The sequence below is a fragment of the Argentina anserina genome, chromosome 7, assembly GCF_933775445.1.
Source record: "Argentina anserina chromosome 7, drPotAnse1.1, whole genome shotgun sequence".
Lineage (NCBI taxonomy): Eukaryota > Viridiplantae > Streptophyta > Magnoliopsida > Rosales > Rosaceae > Argentina > Argentina anserina.
Genome location: NC_065878.1, coordinates 2,700,884 through 2,721,085, shown reverse-complemented (window position 1 = coordinate 2,721,085; position 20,202 = coordinate 2,700,884). Strand labels below are relative to the sequence as shown.

General features: G+C 37.6%; 2 protein-coding genes across 2 annotated transcripts; one reads left to right on the top strand and one right to left on the bottom strand.

Moving 5' to 3' along the window:
- The first annotated feature begins 56 nt into the window (after positions 1 to 56).
- On the top strand, positions 57 to 3,233 carry LOC126801810 (protein PALE CRESS, chloroplastic-like). Its single transcript, XM_050529273.1, has 8 exons — positions 57 to 120; positions 683 to 882; positions 979 to 1,046; positions 1,120 to 1,314; positions 1,429 to 1,515; positions 1,862 to 1,912; positions 2,094 to 2,273; positions 2,744 to 3,233. Exons 2-8 carry the CDS (start codon positions 762 to 764, stop codon positions 2,975 to 2,977), a joined length of 936 nt encoding a protein of 311 aa, XP_050385230.1. The 5' UTR covers positions 57 to 120; positions 683 to 761; the 3' UTR covers positions 2,978 to 3,233.
- A 6,767-nt stretch (positions 3,234 to 10,000) lies between these two features.
- On the bottom strand, positions 10,001 to 15,458 carry LOC126801801 (aspartic proteinase 36-like). The gene is made up of 10 exons (XM_050529262.1): positions 15,153 to 15,458; positions 13,257 to 13,386; positions 12,879 to 13,132; positions 12,443 to 12,670; positions 12,147 to 12,309; positions 11,955 to 12,028; positions 11,778 to 11,874; positions 11,392 to 11,458; positions 11,003 to 11,074; positions 10,001 to 10,520 (listed from the first exon to the last, which is right to left on the bottom strand). Exons 1-10 carry the CDS (start codon positions 15,380 to 15,382, stop codon positions 10,348 to 10,350), a joined length of 1,488 nt encoding a protein of 495 aa, XP_050385219.1. The 5' UTR covers positions 15,383 to 15,458; the 3' UTR covers positions 10,001 to 10,347.
- Positions 15,459 to 20,202: the final 4,744 nt, after the last annotated feature.

The following is a 20,202-nucleotide window of genomic DNA, read 5'->3' as shown; positions in this document are numbered from 1 at the left end:
ACATCCAAGAAGGTCCTTTCATGGTTTTATCCTTCTCTTTCCTCTTTTAACTGACAGCAGAAGCAGAAGCAGAAGCGGAAGCGGAAGCAAGTAGCAACAGTGGTCTCAGAAACTTTGAAGGTAAATCTATCTATCAGTCTACTTTAAAAGTATCGGTTTTTATTCTTGTTATGGTAAAAAGCTTGAAGCTTTAGTGTTGCTTTTGGTCTGGGACTTGTGTTTTAATTTGAAAGAGTGCTGAAACCATTAGCGCAACTCAGTTGGAAGTTTTGTTTCGATGTCAAACATGTTTTGGGTTTCTGTCTTGATGCTTATGTTGGGAATTATGCCTGCTTTGTTTGTTGGTTGTTTCTTTACTTTAGTATGTGTTCTGAATTTATATGCCTGATAATTTAAGCTGCTTGAATTTGTGTTTTGGTTTATACTACTGAGTGTAAATTCATAGATTCAAGTGTGTACATATCAGTGAAAGATTCAAGTATGATCTGTGTGTTTGTAATGATTTAGGGACTGTTTGTCTGACGGAAAAGAGTGTCCTTTTCTTTCATCTCTCTATTGGTTTATCTCAGTTCATCTACATTTTTTTTTCTTCAGATTTCTCCTAAAGATATCAATTCCTTCTTTGAGAATGCGTAACTAGTCTGTTTAAACAACTATACTTATGCTTCTTTTCTTGTTGTAGATATAATAAGTGAATAAGTAGCTGAAGTTTGTGTGTCTTCTTATAAACTTTAGCCCGAGTGATAAAAAAAACAACAAAAATGGAAGCGAGGCTTTTCCCGCTTACTTGCACATTGCTTCCATTTTCACATATGCCATCGTCGGCAACCCATCCAACTCTTTGGCCCTCGTCCTTAAGACCCACATATGCACCTGGCACAGGTACAATTACCTTTCAACCTTTCAGTGCTCATATCACTTGGTTTTGAACTTCTTGTGTTTTGCCTAAAATATGCTTTCCCGGTCCTGTAATGGCAGTTTTAAGGAGGAGCTTGAAAAAGGAAGAGCCACTATTAGAAGGTCTTCCCAAAGAGTACTACGATGATGTAAGTGAATTGTCATTTATACAAAGTTATACTAGTTGTGGAAGCTGGAAGTGAAGTTTTTTTCCAATATCAGGAATGGCAAGCGCAACAAAGGGAGAAAACTAAGGAGCTGCATCGTAGACGTCAAGAGGAAGATGAAGAGGAGGAGAGAAAGGTTGAAGAGTACCGTGAGATTGGCATGAGATTGAAAGATTATCCAGAAGAAGATGTTCGGAATGCTCGGAAATTGATTTCCAGCTTTATTAGAGCGGCTGAAGAAGTGGAAGAGGTAATATTGGATATCCATTATGCAGTAATTGGCTAGTGGGTTATTCTTTATGAAGACATGCCACCTCTAGTTCCTTGTGAGTCTCAGTTCATGGATGTTTATATGTGCCTGCAGAAAATTGAGGAAGCTGGTGAGAAAGGGGAACTGACTGAACTTGTGTTGATGGTCATATGGAATCGCCTTGACCTCGCTCGACGGGATGTAAGTTGGTGGTGAGATGGCATTAGATTTCCCAACTATTGTACCTAATATAACTCTTAAGACACTGGTTATAACAACTTATTTTAAGTGAGATATTGATACTAAAATATGCAGTAGTAATATGTAATGTAAGAAATTTGATAATGAAATTCAATATTTTCCTTTAGAAAGTTACTTGAAAGTGCTTTGAAAAAAATTGCTTCTTTTATAACCGGCCTATAAGTTAATAAAGTAGTAATCTTTTTCTTATAGTTTGAGATATGTAGGAATCTAATACTAAAAGTCAATTAACTATTGCTCTTTCTCTACAGAATAATGATTTTGGCTATTGGTGACATTCTTGCAGGAGGAAAAGGATGTAATTAGAAGTCTTGATTTGCTATACAGAAGGATTGAGGTACAAGTCGCTCTCTTCCTTGTTCCAACCTAGCACTTGATGCTTTCATCATTTTAGAACCAGCAGTTGGGCAAGTTAAAGCTGTTGTGGTTACTAGCTTTATAATTAGTTGCAGCCTGAACATCTTGCAGAATCAGTTGATCAACTTTCATACTCTTTTCTAATATTTTCAACTTTTTAGGCTGAGATTCTGAAACAGGAGGCCTCACCTGCCATGCGATTGCTCAACGAACTTTTAAATATGCATGATGGTTTTGATGATGAGGTGTGGCAGAAGGAATGTAAAAAGCGCATGATTGATATATTCCCACGCGAGGATCCATTTAGCATTTTAGTTCCAGATGGATTTGACCTTGATAAGGTATGCTGTAATTTTGTTGATTCCAGGTTTATAATTATGTTTTCAGATTTCTACTTTTCTGCAGCAGTGAGTCTCTGCCTTGGGTTTTAATATTAAATCATGACAAACTCTGGGGTTATTCTTTTTTTCTTTTTCAAAACGGTGGGGGTTGCAGTTGTTGGTTTAAAGTAGATCTGAAGAACATCAGATGACTGAGTCTTGTTTATCTTCATGTTTTGGGTCAAAATGTCATATTCATGATCATGTCTTTATAGGGAAGGAAAATGAATGAGACAAAATTGAAGTTATTATACTTGTTAGTAACGCTTGGCAGCAAATGGACATCGACATACAATTTACAATTCTCATATGGCTGATGCCTGATGTTGTTAACGAATTTCTGTAGCTGTTATTGTTATTACTATTATCCCTGTTATTGACATTGTTTATGTTTACTTGCTTATTTTTTTTAAATTCTTTTCCTCCATCAGCATGAGGGACCTCTCCGGGTACCTCTTGAAGTGGATGATGCTCTATTGAGGGTAGACTTTGTAAGAGAGGTTGATATGCTGCTACAAGAGGTTCGAGCTGAACAAAGCGAAAAACAAATTTCACAAGGGCTAGATCCTGAATCCATTGCAAGTAGATTGAAGCAGCAGGAGAAGCAACGGGCCATACGACTGGTAGAAACTATACTAAACCTGGCCGTTGATTTAAAATGGTAGCAACTGAATGTTTATCATAGAAGGCTTGACGGATGGAGTCATTGCAAATGGAACCTGAGAAACTCTTAGACCCAGCTTCCCTTGTATAAATTTTCTCAAGGCAACCCTTTGCCGTGGTACCACTCTACAGTCACTTTTAGGACTGCCCACTATGTAGTATAACATTACTTTTCTTGCTATGATGAACTTATAGAAAGGTAGGTATTGCAGATATTTGTCAACTACTTAAAGAGATGGTGGAGATAGTTTCTGTATTCTTGACATGGTCACTATATAAATATAAACGCACTTACGCACAAGTGGCACAACAGTAGGCAACGAAATGAAGCAAAACAACCTTGTTAAATGAAATTGCAACCCAAGTAATTAAGCTTTGTATGTGCTAAGAGCACGAATCAAACTTCCATGGATATCTCAGACTCTTATAATCTCCATCATGCATTTTGAAAATGATAGATTTTTCGAGAAGTATATGTCCGGTTTAATAACGAAATACTAATGTTCTATCTCCACGTACTAAACACAAATGTTAATCTTTCTATCATTCACCTTAATTTCTGCAACCAGTCCAAGATGCATTCTCCATGGTAAAGATGTGAACATCGCATACCTGTTGCTTCAGAACCAACCATCATCTCCTCCCGAACAAATAGAACACATTGTTGATACTTCCACCTTTGCCTTCTCCAAAGAGGCAATCAGCAGTATGCTTACTGCCCCAAACTCAGGCTCATTGTAATGAAAGATATCGATGGAGACCGCCATATGCAGGCCCTTGTCGGCCCCAACAATTACAATTTCGGGTGCTATGACGAGGAATGATAATTGAATCAAAATGTCATGTGCCACAGATGATTGAATATCTGCTGGGACACTCATCTCGGAGAGCATGTCATATAAGGGAACCCGCCATGAATGGTCTTGAAGCATCTGCTTAAGCATGGATAAGTCAAGTTTGAGCTAGCCTTCATCCTCAAACCTCAAATCTCTAATCCTAACTTTGATATTTATCCATATGCTATCTGATGAGCATTTTTTCCTCTTGTTCATCAAGCCTAAGAAGTTGTAGCCGTGCGCTGTGTTAGCGTGAGTCATGTATATAGTTTAGGAATGTAAATTAAATTGTTATTACTTTCCTAGTCTAGATGTGTAGTACATGTGTAGTACATGTAGGGTTAGGGTTTGTACGTATTGTATCTCTATATATAGCCTCACTGTGAGATGAATAACATATCAGAAAATTCATTCTCTAAAACCTCGTTATATTTGACTTGGTATCAGAGCAAAGATCCAAAAGGACTTTGTCTCTTTGTTTTTCCGCTGCACTTTTTCGTTGAAGTTTTCCCAACGATTCTATTCTATTCTCTGATCGAAGTTTTTCCGATCGGTGTTTCTCGCTCCCGGGTTACTGTTCACGGAGTTGGTTTGTTTCCAGCCGTGCCCAAACCGAAATCCAGCCGTGCCCAGCCTAGAAATCACCGTCGTGCCCAGAAGACGCCGCCGTGCTCAAGACCGACGACTGCCGTGCTTGGTTCCGACACCTGACGCAGGTTTTGTGATTTTATTATATTGCTACATAACTACTGTTTTTGGTATTTGTGTTGCAATGGGTTCTGGAACAGAGAGTTCTAAGGTGAATGATGTTCAGACATTTGAAGTATCTGTCAAGAATTCTGAAAGTGGTTCCTTTGGGGGGCCCAAACTCAATGGAACCAATTTTCGGAAATGGAAGAAAATCATGACGGCTCATCTCCGAGGGATGCACAAGATGGGGCATGTAACTGGGGTTATTACGGCTCCTAGTGAAAGTGATGTTGTTGCCTACACTAAGTGGGAAGATGATGATGGTCTTGTGATGTCAGTTTTATACAAGGCCATGAATGAAGACATAAGTGATCTGGTGGAACAATGTGACACAGCTCAGGCAATCTGGAACACATTGGAAGACTTGTATAACAATGAGTCTGATTTCATACAGGTTCATGAGTTGATGTGCACTGCTTCAGCAATGCAGCAGGATGGGCAGCCAGTGGCGCAATATTTCACTAAGCTGAAGAATATTTGGGCTGAAATTGATGCGAAACGTCCCTGCAAGATCAAGAACCAGGAGGATCTTGTTTGGTACTTGAAGGAAAAGGAGCTTGAGCGAGTTCATCATTTTTTGAGGGGTCTTGATGCAAAACATAATAGTGCCAAAGGAGAGCTACTCAGGATGACGGAGCCTCCTAGCTTGACTAAAGCTTTTACATATGTTCGTAAGGATGAGTCTCAGCAGGAAAGCCTTACTCAAGCACAACTTGAAGTCTCTAGTCTCACTGTTCAGGCAAAAGCACCAGCTCCACTCCTTCAGCAATCCAGTTCAGTTCCACTCCACAAGCAAGGGCCACCACCAGGCTTTGGAGACCAGTCTCGTCCTTGCTCTTATTGCAAGGGTGACCATGCTCGTGACTCTTGTTGGAAGTTGTACCCGCATCTTAAGGCCTAAGAGGCCAACCTTTCGTCCCAAGGCAAAGGCAGCTGTCCAGTTGATCCAGGAACCAGATGTCTATGGTGTGGTCGGACACGATCATGACACAGCAGAAGGCGCCACACCCACAGCATCAGTAGCTGGTCGTGGTAAGATAGGTATGGCCTTAAATATTTCTAACTTTGTTGGTGGTGATACATGGATTATTGATTCAGGTGCTTCAGATCATATGACTTATGACAAATCTTATTTTGCTGAGTTATCATCTCCACCAGTACCATATGTTACTAATGCTAATGGTGAGGCCTTCCCTGTGTTAGGAAAGGGGTCAGTTCGTGTCACTTCCACTATTGTCCTACAAAATGTGCTATATGTACCTGCTTTATCCCATCATTTGATATCTGTCCCACAGTTGAATGTTGAATCCAAATGTTCTGTGACCTTTTTTCCCATGTATATGATTTTTCAAGATCTTCTCACTGGGGAGTTACTAGGTCGGGGGTACTTGAGGGGCAGGCTGTTTCGTCTGGACCAGACATACGCAGGGGAGAAACCAGGAGCACAGCCACGAACCGCTTTAATGTCAACTTCTGACAGGCTAAGTGAAGTTTGGTTATGGCACCGACGCTTGGGGCATCCATCTTTTAGTGTTATGAAAAAATCCATGCCTTCTTTGTTTATTGGTGTGGATGAGTCAGTCTTACATTGTGAAACATGTGTTTTTGGCAAGAGTCATCGCTCAACCTATCTGCCTAGTATTTCAAATAAAAGTGTCGTTCCTTTTGAATTAATTCATTCTGATGTTTGGGGACCTTCAAAAGAACCCACAGTGTCTGGTATGCGATATTATGTGTCCTTTATTGATGATTGTACACGTCTTACTTGGGTTGTTCTTCTTAAAACTAAGGATGAGGTTTTTCCGGCTTTTGAAGCCTTCCTTTCCGAAGTTCAAACACAGTACAATGCCAAAATTAAAGTTCTTCGCTCTGATAATGGGGGGGAGTATGTCAACCGTGTCTTTCAGTCTTTCTTCAAAACACATGGGATTATCCACCAGAAAACGTGTCCTTATACACCTGAACAGAATGGGGTATCCGAAAGGAAAAATCGACATTTACTTGATATGGCTCGTTGTATTCTCTTTAGTGCCCATTGTCCTAAGGATCTATGGGGTGATGCTATCATCGCATCTACCCATCTCATTAATCGTCTTCCCTCTAGTGTCCTCCAAGGAAAAGTACCATTTGAGGTCTTAGCTTCTTATGTCTCTTTGTCTTCCTTTTATAATCTTCCTGCTCGTGTATTTGGTTGTGTTACATTTGTCCATATCCCAAAGAGTCAAAGGTCAAGTAAGTTGGATGCCCGAGCGCTGAAATGTGTGTTTGTTGGCTATGAGGGACATCAGAAAGGATACAAGTGCTATCACCCCCCTACTGGGAAGTATTATGTCACTATGGATGTTACTTTCTTTGAGGACATGAGCTATTATACCTCTTCTGATACTGCTCTTCAGGGGGAGCATTCATATTTTGAAGAGCTGTATCATGGAGAGGGGGAGACAAGTCATTCAGTTGAGGTTACTGATGCACTAGTTTCACATGCACCAGCCACTCCAGAGGTTCAGGGACCGGAAGATGACAGACAAGCACCACCAGATGATTCTGGTGTGATTGCTTCAGAGATCCAGGTACCAGAAGCTGAAAGTGTTCCTGCCCCTCCTGCTTCACCTGCGGTTACTAATACCCCTGACTCATGTCTCCCTGGTATAGAAGATCTTCCATCTGAGGTTAGTAATTCCATTGGGGGTAATACTAGTGATGTTAATAGTAGGCAATATGTGTTACCAAACAGGTCTACTAGGGGTAAACCAGCAAAAAAGTATGAACCTACCCTCCAAGCCAAAGCTAAGTATCCTGTGGCAAATTTTGTGTCTACCCTAAGGTTGTCTAAGTCATATGAATCATTTGTGAATCAAATATCTGCTGTGTCAGTACCTAACAAAGTGCAGGATGCGTTGGGAGATCCTAAGTGGATGAAAGCAATGGATGAGGAGATGGAAGCATTACAGAAGAATAATACTTGGGAGCTTGTATCCCCACCACATGGAAAGAAGGCAGTAGGATGTCGTTGGGTGTTTACAGTGAAGCATAACCCAGATGGGTCAGTGAGTCGGTATAAAGCACGCTTGGTGGCTAAGGGATTCACTCAGACATACGGCATTGATTATGATGAGACATTTGCACCAGTTGCAAAGATGAATACTATCCGGGTATTGCTCTCTCTTGCTGCTAACTTAAACTGGCCTCTTAAACAGTTTGATGTCAAGAATGCTTTTCTTCATGGAGAACTTATGGAGGAAGTGTATATGGATCTTCCCCCTGGATATAAAACTACTCCTTCAGGTACCTTTGTGTGCAGATTGAGAAAATCTTTGTATGGTCTCAAACAATCACCTCGTGCTTGGTTTGGAAGATTTTCTCAGTTCATGAGAAAGATTGGTTATAAGCAGAGTAACTCAGACCACACGTTATTTCTCCGACACCAACAAGGGAAGGTAACAGCTCTGATCATATATGTTGATGATATGGTTGTTACTGGTAATGATACTGTTGAGATGGATAGCTTGCAAAACCAGTTAGCCACAAAGTTTGAGATGAAGGACCTAGGTGCACTCAAGTACTTCTTGGGCATTGAGGTAGCCAGGGGGAGTGAAGGCATCTATCTGTGTCAGAGGAAGTATATACTTGACCTATTAGCAGAGACAGGTATGTTGGATTGTACTCCAATTGACACTCCTATTGAGCAAAATCACCGATTAGCAGAGTATCCTGACCAGGTACCTACTGACAAGCCTCGTTATCAGAGGTTAGTTGGACGGCTGATTTATTTGACACACACCAGACCTGATGTTGCATATGCAGTAAGTGTGGTGAGCCAGTTCATGCATAATCCCAGTGTGGATCACATGGATGCTGTTGTGAGGATTCTGAGATACTTGAAGTCCGCTCTTGGGAGAGGAGTAATGTTTTCTAAACACAACAATGTTCTTGACGTTTGTGGTTTAACAGATGCAGACTGGGCTGGAAATATTACAGATAGAAGGTCTACATCAGGATATTTTACCTTTGTGGGAGGTAATCTTGTTACTTGGAAGAGTAAGAAGCAAAAGGTGGTGGCTCGGTCTAGTGCTGAAGCAGAATATAGAGGTATGGCTCATGGAGTGTGTGAGTTGTTATGGCTGAAGAATGTATTACGAGATTTGAGGGTTAAACCCAAGTGCGCCATGCAGTTATACTGTGACAACAAGGCAGCCATTGATATCTCACAGAATCCTGTGCAACATGATCGTACTAAGCATGTGGAGGTTGATCGTCACTTTATAAAGGAGAAACTAGATGCTAAAATTATTAGCTTTCATTTTGTCCCTACAGAAGAGCAACTTGCAGATATACTCACAAAAGGAGTTTGTAAGAAGGCCTTCTATGACTCACTTGACAAGTTGGGCATGGTGGATGTGTATGCGCCAACTTGAGGGGGAGTGTTAGCGTGAGTCATGTATATAGTTTAGGAATGTAAATTAAATTGTTATTACTTTCCTAGTCTAGATGTGTAGTACATGTGTAGTACATGTAGGGTTAGAGTTTGTACGTATTGTATCTCTATATATAGCCTCCACTGTGAGATGAATAACATATCAGAAAATTCATTCTCTAAAACCTCGTTATATTTGACTCGCTGCAATTGTATCTTTCAGATTTATCCATGAGAGAGAGAGAGAGAGAGAGAGAGAGAGAGAGAGAGAGAGAGAGAGAGAGAGAGAGAGAGAGAGAGAGAGAGAGAGAGAGAGAGAGATAGATCTGGGACAAGTCCTACTTAACGCGTGTGGTTCCGATTCCCTTAAACGTTCGGAACTGATAGAGTTGGGATATCTTTCCTTGTGTTGTCAGGAAAGGTACGTAAGTAATTAAAGAAAGGATCCAGAAAGACTCTTATCGATCGTAAGCTCTGAGCTGAACCAGTAGGACTTTGTGAATTGATGGAAAAGCTCTCTCTCTCTAGAGACGGAGTCAATGTAAAGCTGCATAGAAACGCTGCATCAAGGCATTACTAGTAAGTTTACTACGGCGGCCACACCCCAAAAGCTGCCACTATCGTTTCGTTTATGTAGGGATAATAGGAATAACGTCACCTTATGTTATTTTCAAATTTGATTTTCATTGCTAGCAGTTCAGCTCCCTGACTTTCACACTTGTCTTCATATTGTCATGTTTGAAGACTTCTCTGGGTTTCATTATTGTATCTATATATGCACTAATTAAATGTCGCTTCTTCTACGTACCTGGAGGCTGCTTAATCTAAGATCCGGCTTATTCTTGATATGTTAATCTTTTGTATTTAGGTGTATAATGAGACTGGCGTTACTGATCAGTCCCAAACAAAGAAATGATCTAGAAGACTAGAACCCAATTTTTCCTCAGGAAAACGAACAAAAGAAAATACTTTTCTGAAGTTTCAGTCGCTCAAAACACCAGTGTATACTGTAATGTACCATATGCTTTTATAATTTTAAATCGACAGTATATGGAGTAAAATACCATTATGAATGTCATTTACAGTGGTGCCAAAAACAAAAAAACCCAATGAAATTTGTAATTCTATGTACCTGATATCGATGAAAGAATAACAATCCTAATCTGAATGGCAGATCAAACAACAAATTCTGCTACACAGTGAGCATGTGCACCTAGAGATTTCCAGCTGCAGTGAATGTTCTAATGTGAGATCTCGGGAGAAGGTATACAATCGAAGTATTGCAGAAGGAGTATTGATCTGAGGCTTATTGCAGTATAATCATGCATTTCGAACGTACAATGACTATATGTGCTTCAAGAATAGCAAAATGTCAACGATTGATCGATATGTGAACAAGGAAAGCTATCATCATGCATATGGGAATCAATTTGAGAGGGTCATTCCTCAATGAACTTCTGTTGTTAACGTTGACGTCTATGGACCCTCCATTTACTGATGCAGTTCCGGTGCTAGTATTCGAAGAGACGCTGACTGACATTGAACCTGATGAAATTATATACATATATACAATCAGGTATATTCAGACAGCGAGCTTCAGGAAAAGGCATAGCATTTTTTTCACAGTAGCATTTAAATTGAGAAATACACAAATGCTAACGCTACTCAATTCCCAAGTTAGACTAATGCAAGTTTAGAAACAAGTAGAATATCATTAATTGATTTTTGCTTCTTACGATCTATAGTTCCAGCATGTAAATTTCATGTTTCGGGTGTTGTGTATTTAGATGAATATACATACAGATAGAATCAGAAAAATATCTCCAGACATAGCGTTTTTTCATTCTAGCATTTAATTTGTGCACTGTGCAGCCCAAAAAGTTTCACCCTACTCAATTCTCAATCAGTTAGACTACTGGAAGTTCAAAAATAAGTAGCCATATATATATATATCAAAAAAGGATTTGTAAATGTATAATTCTGGGGGAAATATGAATTGAAATTCATGCAAAATATTCGCAACTTACAGTCATATTGAACCCAACCAATACGTTGATTAGCCAAGTCATAGACAATGATCTTGTCTTTTAGGACGAGGTCTGTAGAGAAGTGAAATGATAAGATGGATGTTATCTCAATGGAAGTATGAGAAACAAAAACTAGCATAACATTAATATATAAGCAGATGAAGATGCCACATAAAAACCTGGAATGTTAGTTTTTAAACTTAATTTAGTTAATTATATGAGGCTATGATCAAAGTGAAAGCATGTTCGATTGTTTCTGAACTATAAGTGTAAGCATTAATAGGATCTGCATAAGCAATTTCATAGTTTATTGGTCATCAAGCTGCAACTGTCATTGTATGGTGTTTCAACATACTTAAAAGAGCAGAAGTTATGATCATTTTGCATACCTCCCAAGACAGTTATATCTTGACCCTCACTTTTCTGAATGCCAATACACCATGCTTGAGCACCGTTCTGTAATGCAATGAAAATAAAGAATATCTATTTTCAGTTTAGGATCCAAGATTTGGAAATTCAACTATATATATTGCACAAGTTCAGAAGAAGTCCTAATCTTTTTTTAAAGAAAGTTAGATCTATTAAACAGATTTAGAGGAGACACTTTACAATAGAAGCCAGTAACCAAAGAAAGGACAAGAGGAGAGCTAGGACTAAAGCAAAAGAGTCAAGAAACAGATATATAAAATATTACATAGAAGCGTACTGTACATATATAGAAGGTTCTAACTGGCTAAGTCTTTATCAGTAAAAAGAAAAATATCAAGACACTCACGACAGAGTTCTGCTCCAACAGGTAGTCCTCAGGTCTTAATATCATGGATGCGTTACCGGCGAAGTTCAAACTAACTTGGGGAAATGCATCAGTGATGCTGCAAAGGAAGTATACAGTTCAGTTGAAAGCTGAACTCAAAGATGGATAAATCTGAGAAAGAATGTTTATAATCTGAACCTGGAGGTGACTATGTAACATTGTTCTCCCTGGGAAGTAACAGGAGTCACAGACTGTGAAACAGCACTTGTAATCTGCAGAGAGACGAAAATGAATAGCAGCTTAACGTACTAGAATATGGTCACTATAAGCAGAACTCAAGAAATGCAAGAGTTCCAATGATCAAATTTAACACTTTTGACAGAAAATTACTGCATTGACAAAAGGATCATATGCATCTTCTGCAAGGTATGCCAAAGTTGTTCCAGAATCCACTATTGTTCCTTTGTTGCTTGACGTTTCAAAGACTGATTGATCAATTGGTAATGTTTGACCACCAACGCTAATGCTCTCCAGATTTAAGTTATAATGAGCCCTGAATTTTGCAATGCAAGTAAGTTTCCGAAGAGGAGACTATTTGATTTAGCTCCACTATTTAATTCAAACAATAGTGTTTTGGCAAGATGAGTAGTAGATCACTTTAAACTTGAGGAGTTTGCTATACTTACTGATTTTGAACAAGTGGGCTATAAACAATGTTAGGTTCAACGATCTCACCGAGAACCAGTACGCCCCCGCCAGTGTCATCTCCTTTCAAGCAATGAGAAAATGCTTTTGGAGTTATTCCCTTTGAAGAAAGCTGTGAGATGACAGACATTTCCTGCTGCCCAAATCCAAAAATCCCATCAACTGCTCTATCTGTTTTCTGCAGCACCCCGCTTGCTGATGTGCTGCACCTGCAGTTTCATAATTCACCAGTCAAGGCGTTGTTTAATTCACCATTGTACGTACTTAACGCCAGTGAGAGATGCATCATATTCTAGGAAGCTAGCTACATGGGTTGTAGTCCTGGAGTATATCTTAAAAACTGCCAACTAAATTCTAGAGCTATTATTGTTGTTGGAGTTGCTCTAAGATTAGTAGTGAAAAGCACATTTGTCTCACCCAAAGACGACGGAAGCTGAAGAATTCGATGACACGGACTGATTACCGGATGCTGTATCAAAATGTAATAGGTCTGACACATAATAACCCGATGTCCCACTCCCATCTCCATATTGGAATGCATAAGTACACTGCTTATTTTGTGAATCACAGGTAGAATCTTGTGTATCAAGTCCAATGGTACACATTTTATCAGAACAAGAGACCACTGAAGAAGTTGATGAGCTCTGAGGATCAAAAGATTGGAGCTGTATCTGTATGCAAACCAGGTGATAAGACATTAAAGCTGGACAAAATATCAATTCTAACATCCGAGTTATCCAGTAAATTTTTTTTTTAAAAGGAAGTCATCTAGTATACAAAGAGACGTGTGTTTACTTTTAGTCCAGAGGATTTGGGGCAACCGGAGCAGGAACTGCAACCAACCCACAAAACATCACTTCCAGTATCAATCTGCACATAGAATTCTGTTGCAGGAGTACCCAATTTGACGCTTGTAAAGTATAGCCTATGTATGATCGTGGACCATGAGTTCCAAGAAAACGAGGAGGCCAAAATCGAAAATGAGAATCATAACAATTTGACAAAATGAATGGCATTATTCAAAGACATTAGCCAGTATCAATACAGAACTAAAACAGATCACCAAGTTGCAAATACTAATCAACCTCTGCAATGAAATTCCGCCAGTGTTTACTTGTCACACTAATTATGAACACATTTTGTTAATTAACCACTAGCTGCAAGTCTGCAACAACTATTATCAGCTTATGCAGCCAGAAAAATATGATCCATCTTAATCAGCATGACTCCAGATAAATAATTTTGAGAAAATTAGAGATAAAACCCAATATTGGAGTTCCCCTTTGAAATTAAACTCACACCCAAATGTTTTTTCAATCTACACGCAAATTTTTTTATATAAGTCAATTTTTCCCTTTTGATCATTTTAATTTGTTTAATCTTAGTATCTATTTATAAATTTTCATTTTACATGTCCATTCAAACTCTCCAATAATTTTTCATTACATTAAATTGCTGAAAGATTTAATTTCAAATTTGCTTTGAGCAAAACTTCTTTATATAGCTAATATCAAAGTTTCAGAACACAAACACTAGTCCAACTTTTATAAATCCTATGAGAGAATTTACCAATAAGGTATGTATGCCGTTATCCATGCAATATGTATGTATATATGTTTTCTCAAATATTTTCTTTTCGTATCATTGTACATTAACTTTGTATGGTAATAAACCTTTGTTCTAGGTTTCAACTTTCATTTTTTTTCACTCTTTACTGTTTCCTAATAGATAGAAGCATGCATATCAGTATAAATTGCAAATTCAACATATGAAAGAGATCTTTGGAATGATAGATACCTAACAAACAGGTTGATATAAAAATTCCAAGAAAATATGTAAACATCTATATAGATACATACCTAATCATTAAGTTGTAATTATAAATAAAAAACCTACTAGATAGGGAAAAAACTTATATATATACCTCAAACGTAGGTTGCATTGTTGTTCATATGAAATCTACTTATGAAATAGAATATTTAAATTATTCAAAAAAATGGAAAGTTTGTGTCACCGTTAAGTGATTTCGATATTGAATTGATTTAAATTTGAAAAACTTCTGAAATCTAGATATGTAATTAAGTAATGTTCCATTATTTTCTAAATTTATGATGAGTAAGAGAAAATTTTCAATTATTTAAGGGACTATGAAAATCTATAATTAAGGTAGTAAATGAGAGCATAATTTGTTGATTGATTAATCAGTTTTTAATAGTGACATTTTGTAATTTAAATTTAAGAGAATGTCAATAATTCAGTGTATAATGAAGAAAAAACTATGTGGATTTCTTTTAAAAGAGCTTTAAAAAATTGGGTGTGTAGTGAAATACCCCAATAATTTTTCCAAAGCAAAAATATATACACAAGGGGGCACTTTGAAAGGGCATGTAAACCCAGAAGGCCAGAAGATAAAGAAAACATATTTCAGAAGCATCTGACTTTGCACGTTTATCTGATGAATTGCTACAATTCAACAACTTAAGCTTAAATTAGAAAAAGTTGTTCATCAGTTCATCTATATATTTTATTTTATATGTATTATACGAGTATTGGTTCCTAAAGACGTGGACTGCTCAACCATTCGTAACCATAATCTTTGTGCGACACTTGCAAGAAAAGCAAACACCCAAAAAGAAAAAATGAAACAAAAATTTGAAGAAGAAGAAGGCCGGAGAGGAAAGGAATGAATACCCGACTAAGTATGGATTGAAGGTGCCTCCTACAGGGAACTCAACAACACCACTCAACATCCTACCATGCCTGACACGATCTCGGGCTCTGAGATGACTCAGTTTCACTCTATGACTCGTCGGAAAAGCTCTCTCCAGATTCATAGTCGCCGGAAAACTGCTTACAACCAACGTCAGAAACTGCAACAGTAAGAATAAGACGGCGACCGTCCGGAACAAAGTTGCCGCCATTTTCTGATGTTGTGGTGTCAAGTCTCCATTTCTTCTTTATATTCTTTGCTTTTATAGTCTCCAAGCTTAGATAACAACTCCGCTACAGAGTTTGAATGTGACCACCTTATTCTTTGACAGTTTTGGAAAATAAAATTTAATTAATATGGATTTGAGCTACCGCTTTTGTTTCTGGCCGGCGTTTCAGTTTGAGCTAACATGACACGACTTTCTGAGAGACTTGTTTCTTCACGTAAGTAGCTAGGTCTGACGAAACTCTGCACCAGGTGTAGTTTGGTCTTTTGTTCAGGTGTACGTTAATCTCTGGAATGGTCAACTGCTTAGCTTTCTTCTTCCACCTTCTAGTAATTAATAATTAATATGGGAATAAATTAAGCCAATGTCAAACTAACTATATTTTAGCAATTGGTTAATTACAATTCCAATGAGCAAAGGTGATTTGACTTGACAAGGTTAAATATAACGAGATCCAATATAAATTTTGTATTGATCTTATCAAAATTACTTAATTTAATATGTATGCGGGTGAAAGTCGCGAAATAATTGCTTGTATTGATTAATCATCTACAAAACTTGTGTTTATTTTGCTGATCAGTCATCAGTGTGTGTAAGAATGCATTGGATTTATAGAGACACTATTATTTGAGTATTTTATCGTGAAGCTTGGAATGAAATTTGGGCATTCGGCGACCTAATTTGTAGTTACTTCTTTTTTGGTTCAAGTTCTTACTAAAATAAAAAGTGTGAATTTTGATTTCTCTCCCATTTGTATTACAAGTACTTAGAATCTTGATGAAGGATCGACCCGTCCTTAAGAGCATGTCGTAGCTGGAATTTTGATCAAGGATGGTCAAGAATATGATTGAATAAGTTACTAATTACTTTACTATAAACATATTACCAACACAAAGGACATCGATGACTTCCATACGTGATGGTAGTATGTGACCATAATTGTTAATTGTTGCTTCCATATGTTAGACTTAAATATACATGTAAAGCAGGTACCGAAACCATCATTCAACAACAGGTCATTTGCATAATAACGTAAACATATGAAGATCAAATCAATAGACATGCATGCATTCCTAACTGAACGAATCAGAATACCAACCTGCACTGGCGGATCCTCTTTATAACAAGCTAACCACAAAAACAAAACAAAAATTGCAAGTAATATACATATTTTTTTTAAGTTGAAGAATCTTTTACACCCACCCACACTCAATTCCATCACCTGCACTTAATCCTTTCACACGTGCACACAATATACATTAATTAAATTCTATTTTCTCTTCGTCTTCTTCCCCGACCTCAAAAACTAGCCCTAATTCCTAAACCAAATCTCGAAATGAGATTAACTAATTCTACTTGGGGTCTTGGCCTTAGCTCCACGCTCCACTACAATACCACCGTCGTTTGTCGACAATTCAAGTGTGGATGTGCAACGCTACTGGGCTTGCTCCCTAGATCAAATTGGGGATTTGTGGTTTATGTTTCTCTATTTGGCAATCTCAAGTGAATGAAGTGATAAAATTGGAATTTGAGTTTAGTTTTACTTCGTTTAATTATTTTGATTCTTCTAATTTTGAGTTTGGATTGAGTTGATTTTTGTTTGTTACTTTCTAGAAGAGTCAAGGAAGAGAACAAAGAAGAAGTACGTTTTTTGTCCATCCACTCCATCGGTTCAAGCTTTATTCATTTTATTCAAGTTTCTTGATATATGAATTCATTGAATAGAATTATAGATTCCCGAATTGTTCTGTGACTTTTGTGTTCTACTATTATATCGAATTGCTTGGTTATATATGTGCATTTATCAATTTTGGTAGCTATGATGTAATGTCACACTGTTAGTAGATATAAGTATTATTTTTTAATAATTATAGGTTATTAGACTAAGATCATATAATATCAGAACTTCAGTCCAAACGGAGCGTTCGAAAAAAAATTACTTCATGATTTTCAAACACCGTCGAGATTCTCACTATCTGCTTCTTGTTCGGTTTATAAATTAGAACTTCAAGCATCCCCAAGGTAACTATCCAGGATCCGCCACTGCCAACCTGGAATGATGCTCTCGATCCTAATTACCTTGCAAGGGATCTAGTCATCATCCTTTTTTACTTCACTACTGTAAATAGAATGTAAGTCTTATTTTTTTATAGATTAAGCTGGAGATTGTTCTCAGAGTAACTTTTTATGAGTCAAGTATTTAAGGAGTTTTACGTGATGAAGCATTGAAGCTTGAAGTCAAAGGCGGATCTAGCAGTTGGCAAACCACCGGTAATTTGGAGGTGTGTCAATATATAAAGTTGTTCCTTATGTCATGGGCTTTCATTTAAGTATCATATTGCATATGTTTTGAGAAATTTTGAATTTTGCTCACCAAAAACCATAGTAGCAGTTAATTTCTCAGTCGACAGTAACATGTGTCTTCCAAGTCGACAGTAGCAGGTGTCTTCCAAGTCGACAGTAGCAGCAAGTTTTATAATCGACAGTAGGAGATAACCTCTCCATTAATAGTAGCAAACACTATGGGTCAAAGACGGGTAAAAAAGTAAAATATTTTATGACATGTGGCAACTTGCCATCATTTGGTCTTTATTTGTAAATTTTGGTCCTTATTTGCTTTATCAAATTAAGTAGTGAGTTATTTGTAAACTAAATTGTTGTCTGATATTTTTGAGTAATTTGTTATTAGTCTTAAGCCCAAAACATTGGACATATTGCAACCAAAAAACAAAAAGAAAAAAGAGATGCGCTCAGCTTATGAACAAAGGAGGAGTTGCTCTGCATCTGTCATAATACCCCTCGGAAAAAACTTGAGTACAACTTAGTATGTATGTATGTGTCCAACTTCTCTCTCATTTTTTCACACTTTGGGAATACAAATACATGATTTTAAGCGTTCAAAAATTTAGTTTATCAATAAAGATCGTTTCTGTAAAAAAAATTAAACAAAAATCGTTTATTCAGTCGATAACACCAAAAAAATGAACAGTCATGATAGAAGTTAGTAGTCTCATGATCAATTGTCAATTTGTTTGATGCAATCGACTATAAAAAAACTTTTGTTTAGATCAATTTTTTGCAAAGATGATTTATTATTTAACTTTTGGACAGTTTCAATTTTTTATTTATATTATGAAAAGCAGGCAAATGAGAGAGAATTTGGACGCGCACGTATATACTAGGTTGTACGCAAGTTTTTTCCATACCACTCTCAGTCGTATTCTTCAATAAGACATACTCTTTGTTCTCCATTCTCAAAATCCCAGTCGCTGACACCGAGCCTCTTAGCCCGACTACACAACTTAAGCACAACTTTTTTCCTTGGTTGATAGATTGATTTGCTTAGTCTTATGCCCCCTTTGTTTCCATACCAGCAGCTAATTAACACTAGGGACCAAATGACTCTGGTTCGTTCAATAGAACTTTCACAGAAGCTTGCTTTGCTTGGGCTCGTGTTCAAGTTGGTCTATAGGTCAAGAAACATGACCAACTGCTTGAATTAACATGTTGTTGTTACTCTAATCACAACCTGGCCCTTAGCGAAGTCGCCAAAATGTTGGGGGTGTTTTGTGCTTTGTGTTTGTGGATCTTAAGAAATTAAATTAATCCGTCCTAATTGAGCGAGAATATAACATCCCGATTTTTTAAGTAGGTCAAATTCTATTTTTCATTTGAGAAATTGAAAGTAAAGGTCTTCACGAGTTCGCCGTATTTTTCGGTCAATGTTTCGGAGTCCCAAGCTATTTTTAATGATTTATGAAGTTTTGTCGAAATTTCATCTCTTAGTGACGTGGTAGCTTCCATTTCTTAGTGACTATGTTTGGCTACCTTGTGTCATATTTGTACCTCCCTTGTCATGGGACACATGTCATAAGGAGGAAGAATGTGATTTGGGCTTGTTGTGTTGACAATAAAGCCACCAATGGCTGAGTGACAAGGGGAGAGGGAGCTGATTTCAACCGCACTTCATTCTCTCTTTGTTCTCTTCACTTTCCTCTTTATTTTATATTATTTAATTAGTTTGTGACGAAACTTCCACTGATCACAACTTTTTATCCGTAACTCTTGTTCGTAATCCGCGAGTGGCTACGAATCTGTATCAAAACCTTCTTTCTATCCTAGTGGTTTGGGCTAGATCCAACGGTGGCTTATAGAAGGCTTATTCTAGGAGATTCGGTTTACAATCTAGGTGTTGATTTGTATTCTCAAGGTGAGTGGTTTTCGTAATGTGTTTCAAATATTCTTATATGTTTTTTAAAATAGTTGAAAAGCATGTTTTGGATCTATTTGCGAAATATCTATCTATTTTCAAGTGAACATGTCGATTTGTGAATTGTGCTGGGTTTATATATAATATGTTGTTGGAGTTATTGTTTGACTAGTTATGGAATATATGAACTTCTTGTTTGGGTTATGCCGAATTAAGGATGTGGCATATGGATGCATATGGCAAGAAGGCCATTAGGTGTCCTATAAGGATCACTAAATTGAAGGATAACCTATAAGAATGGATTGTGTGATATGACGCATTGTTATGAACTGTTTGTATATGATATACTATTTTTATAGCGTGAGTAAAATGACATGGGTTTGCTTGCATATTATATTACATACTCACTGAGCGTGTGGTTTTACTCACCTATCCATTTATACACTATTTTGTAAAAAGTGTAGATTTTGTCGAGCCATGAAGGAATTTGACTAGTTTAGCGTGAAGAGCTTAGAATGAAGTTGTTTTGTTTTTATGTACATTTTGCACTATAATACTAAGTCTCGCGTCGGGATCGGCGTCCTTTAGGACCAGG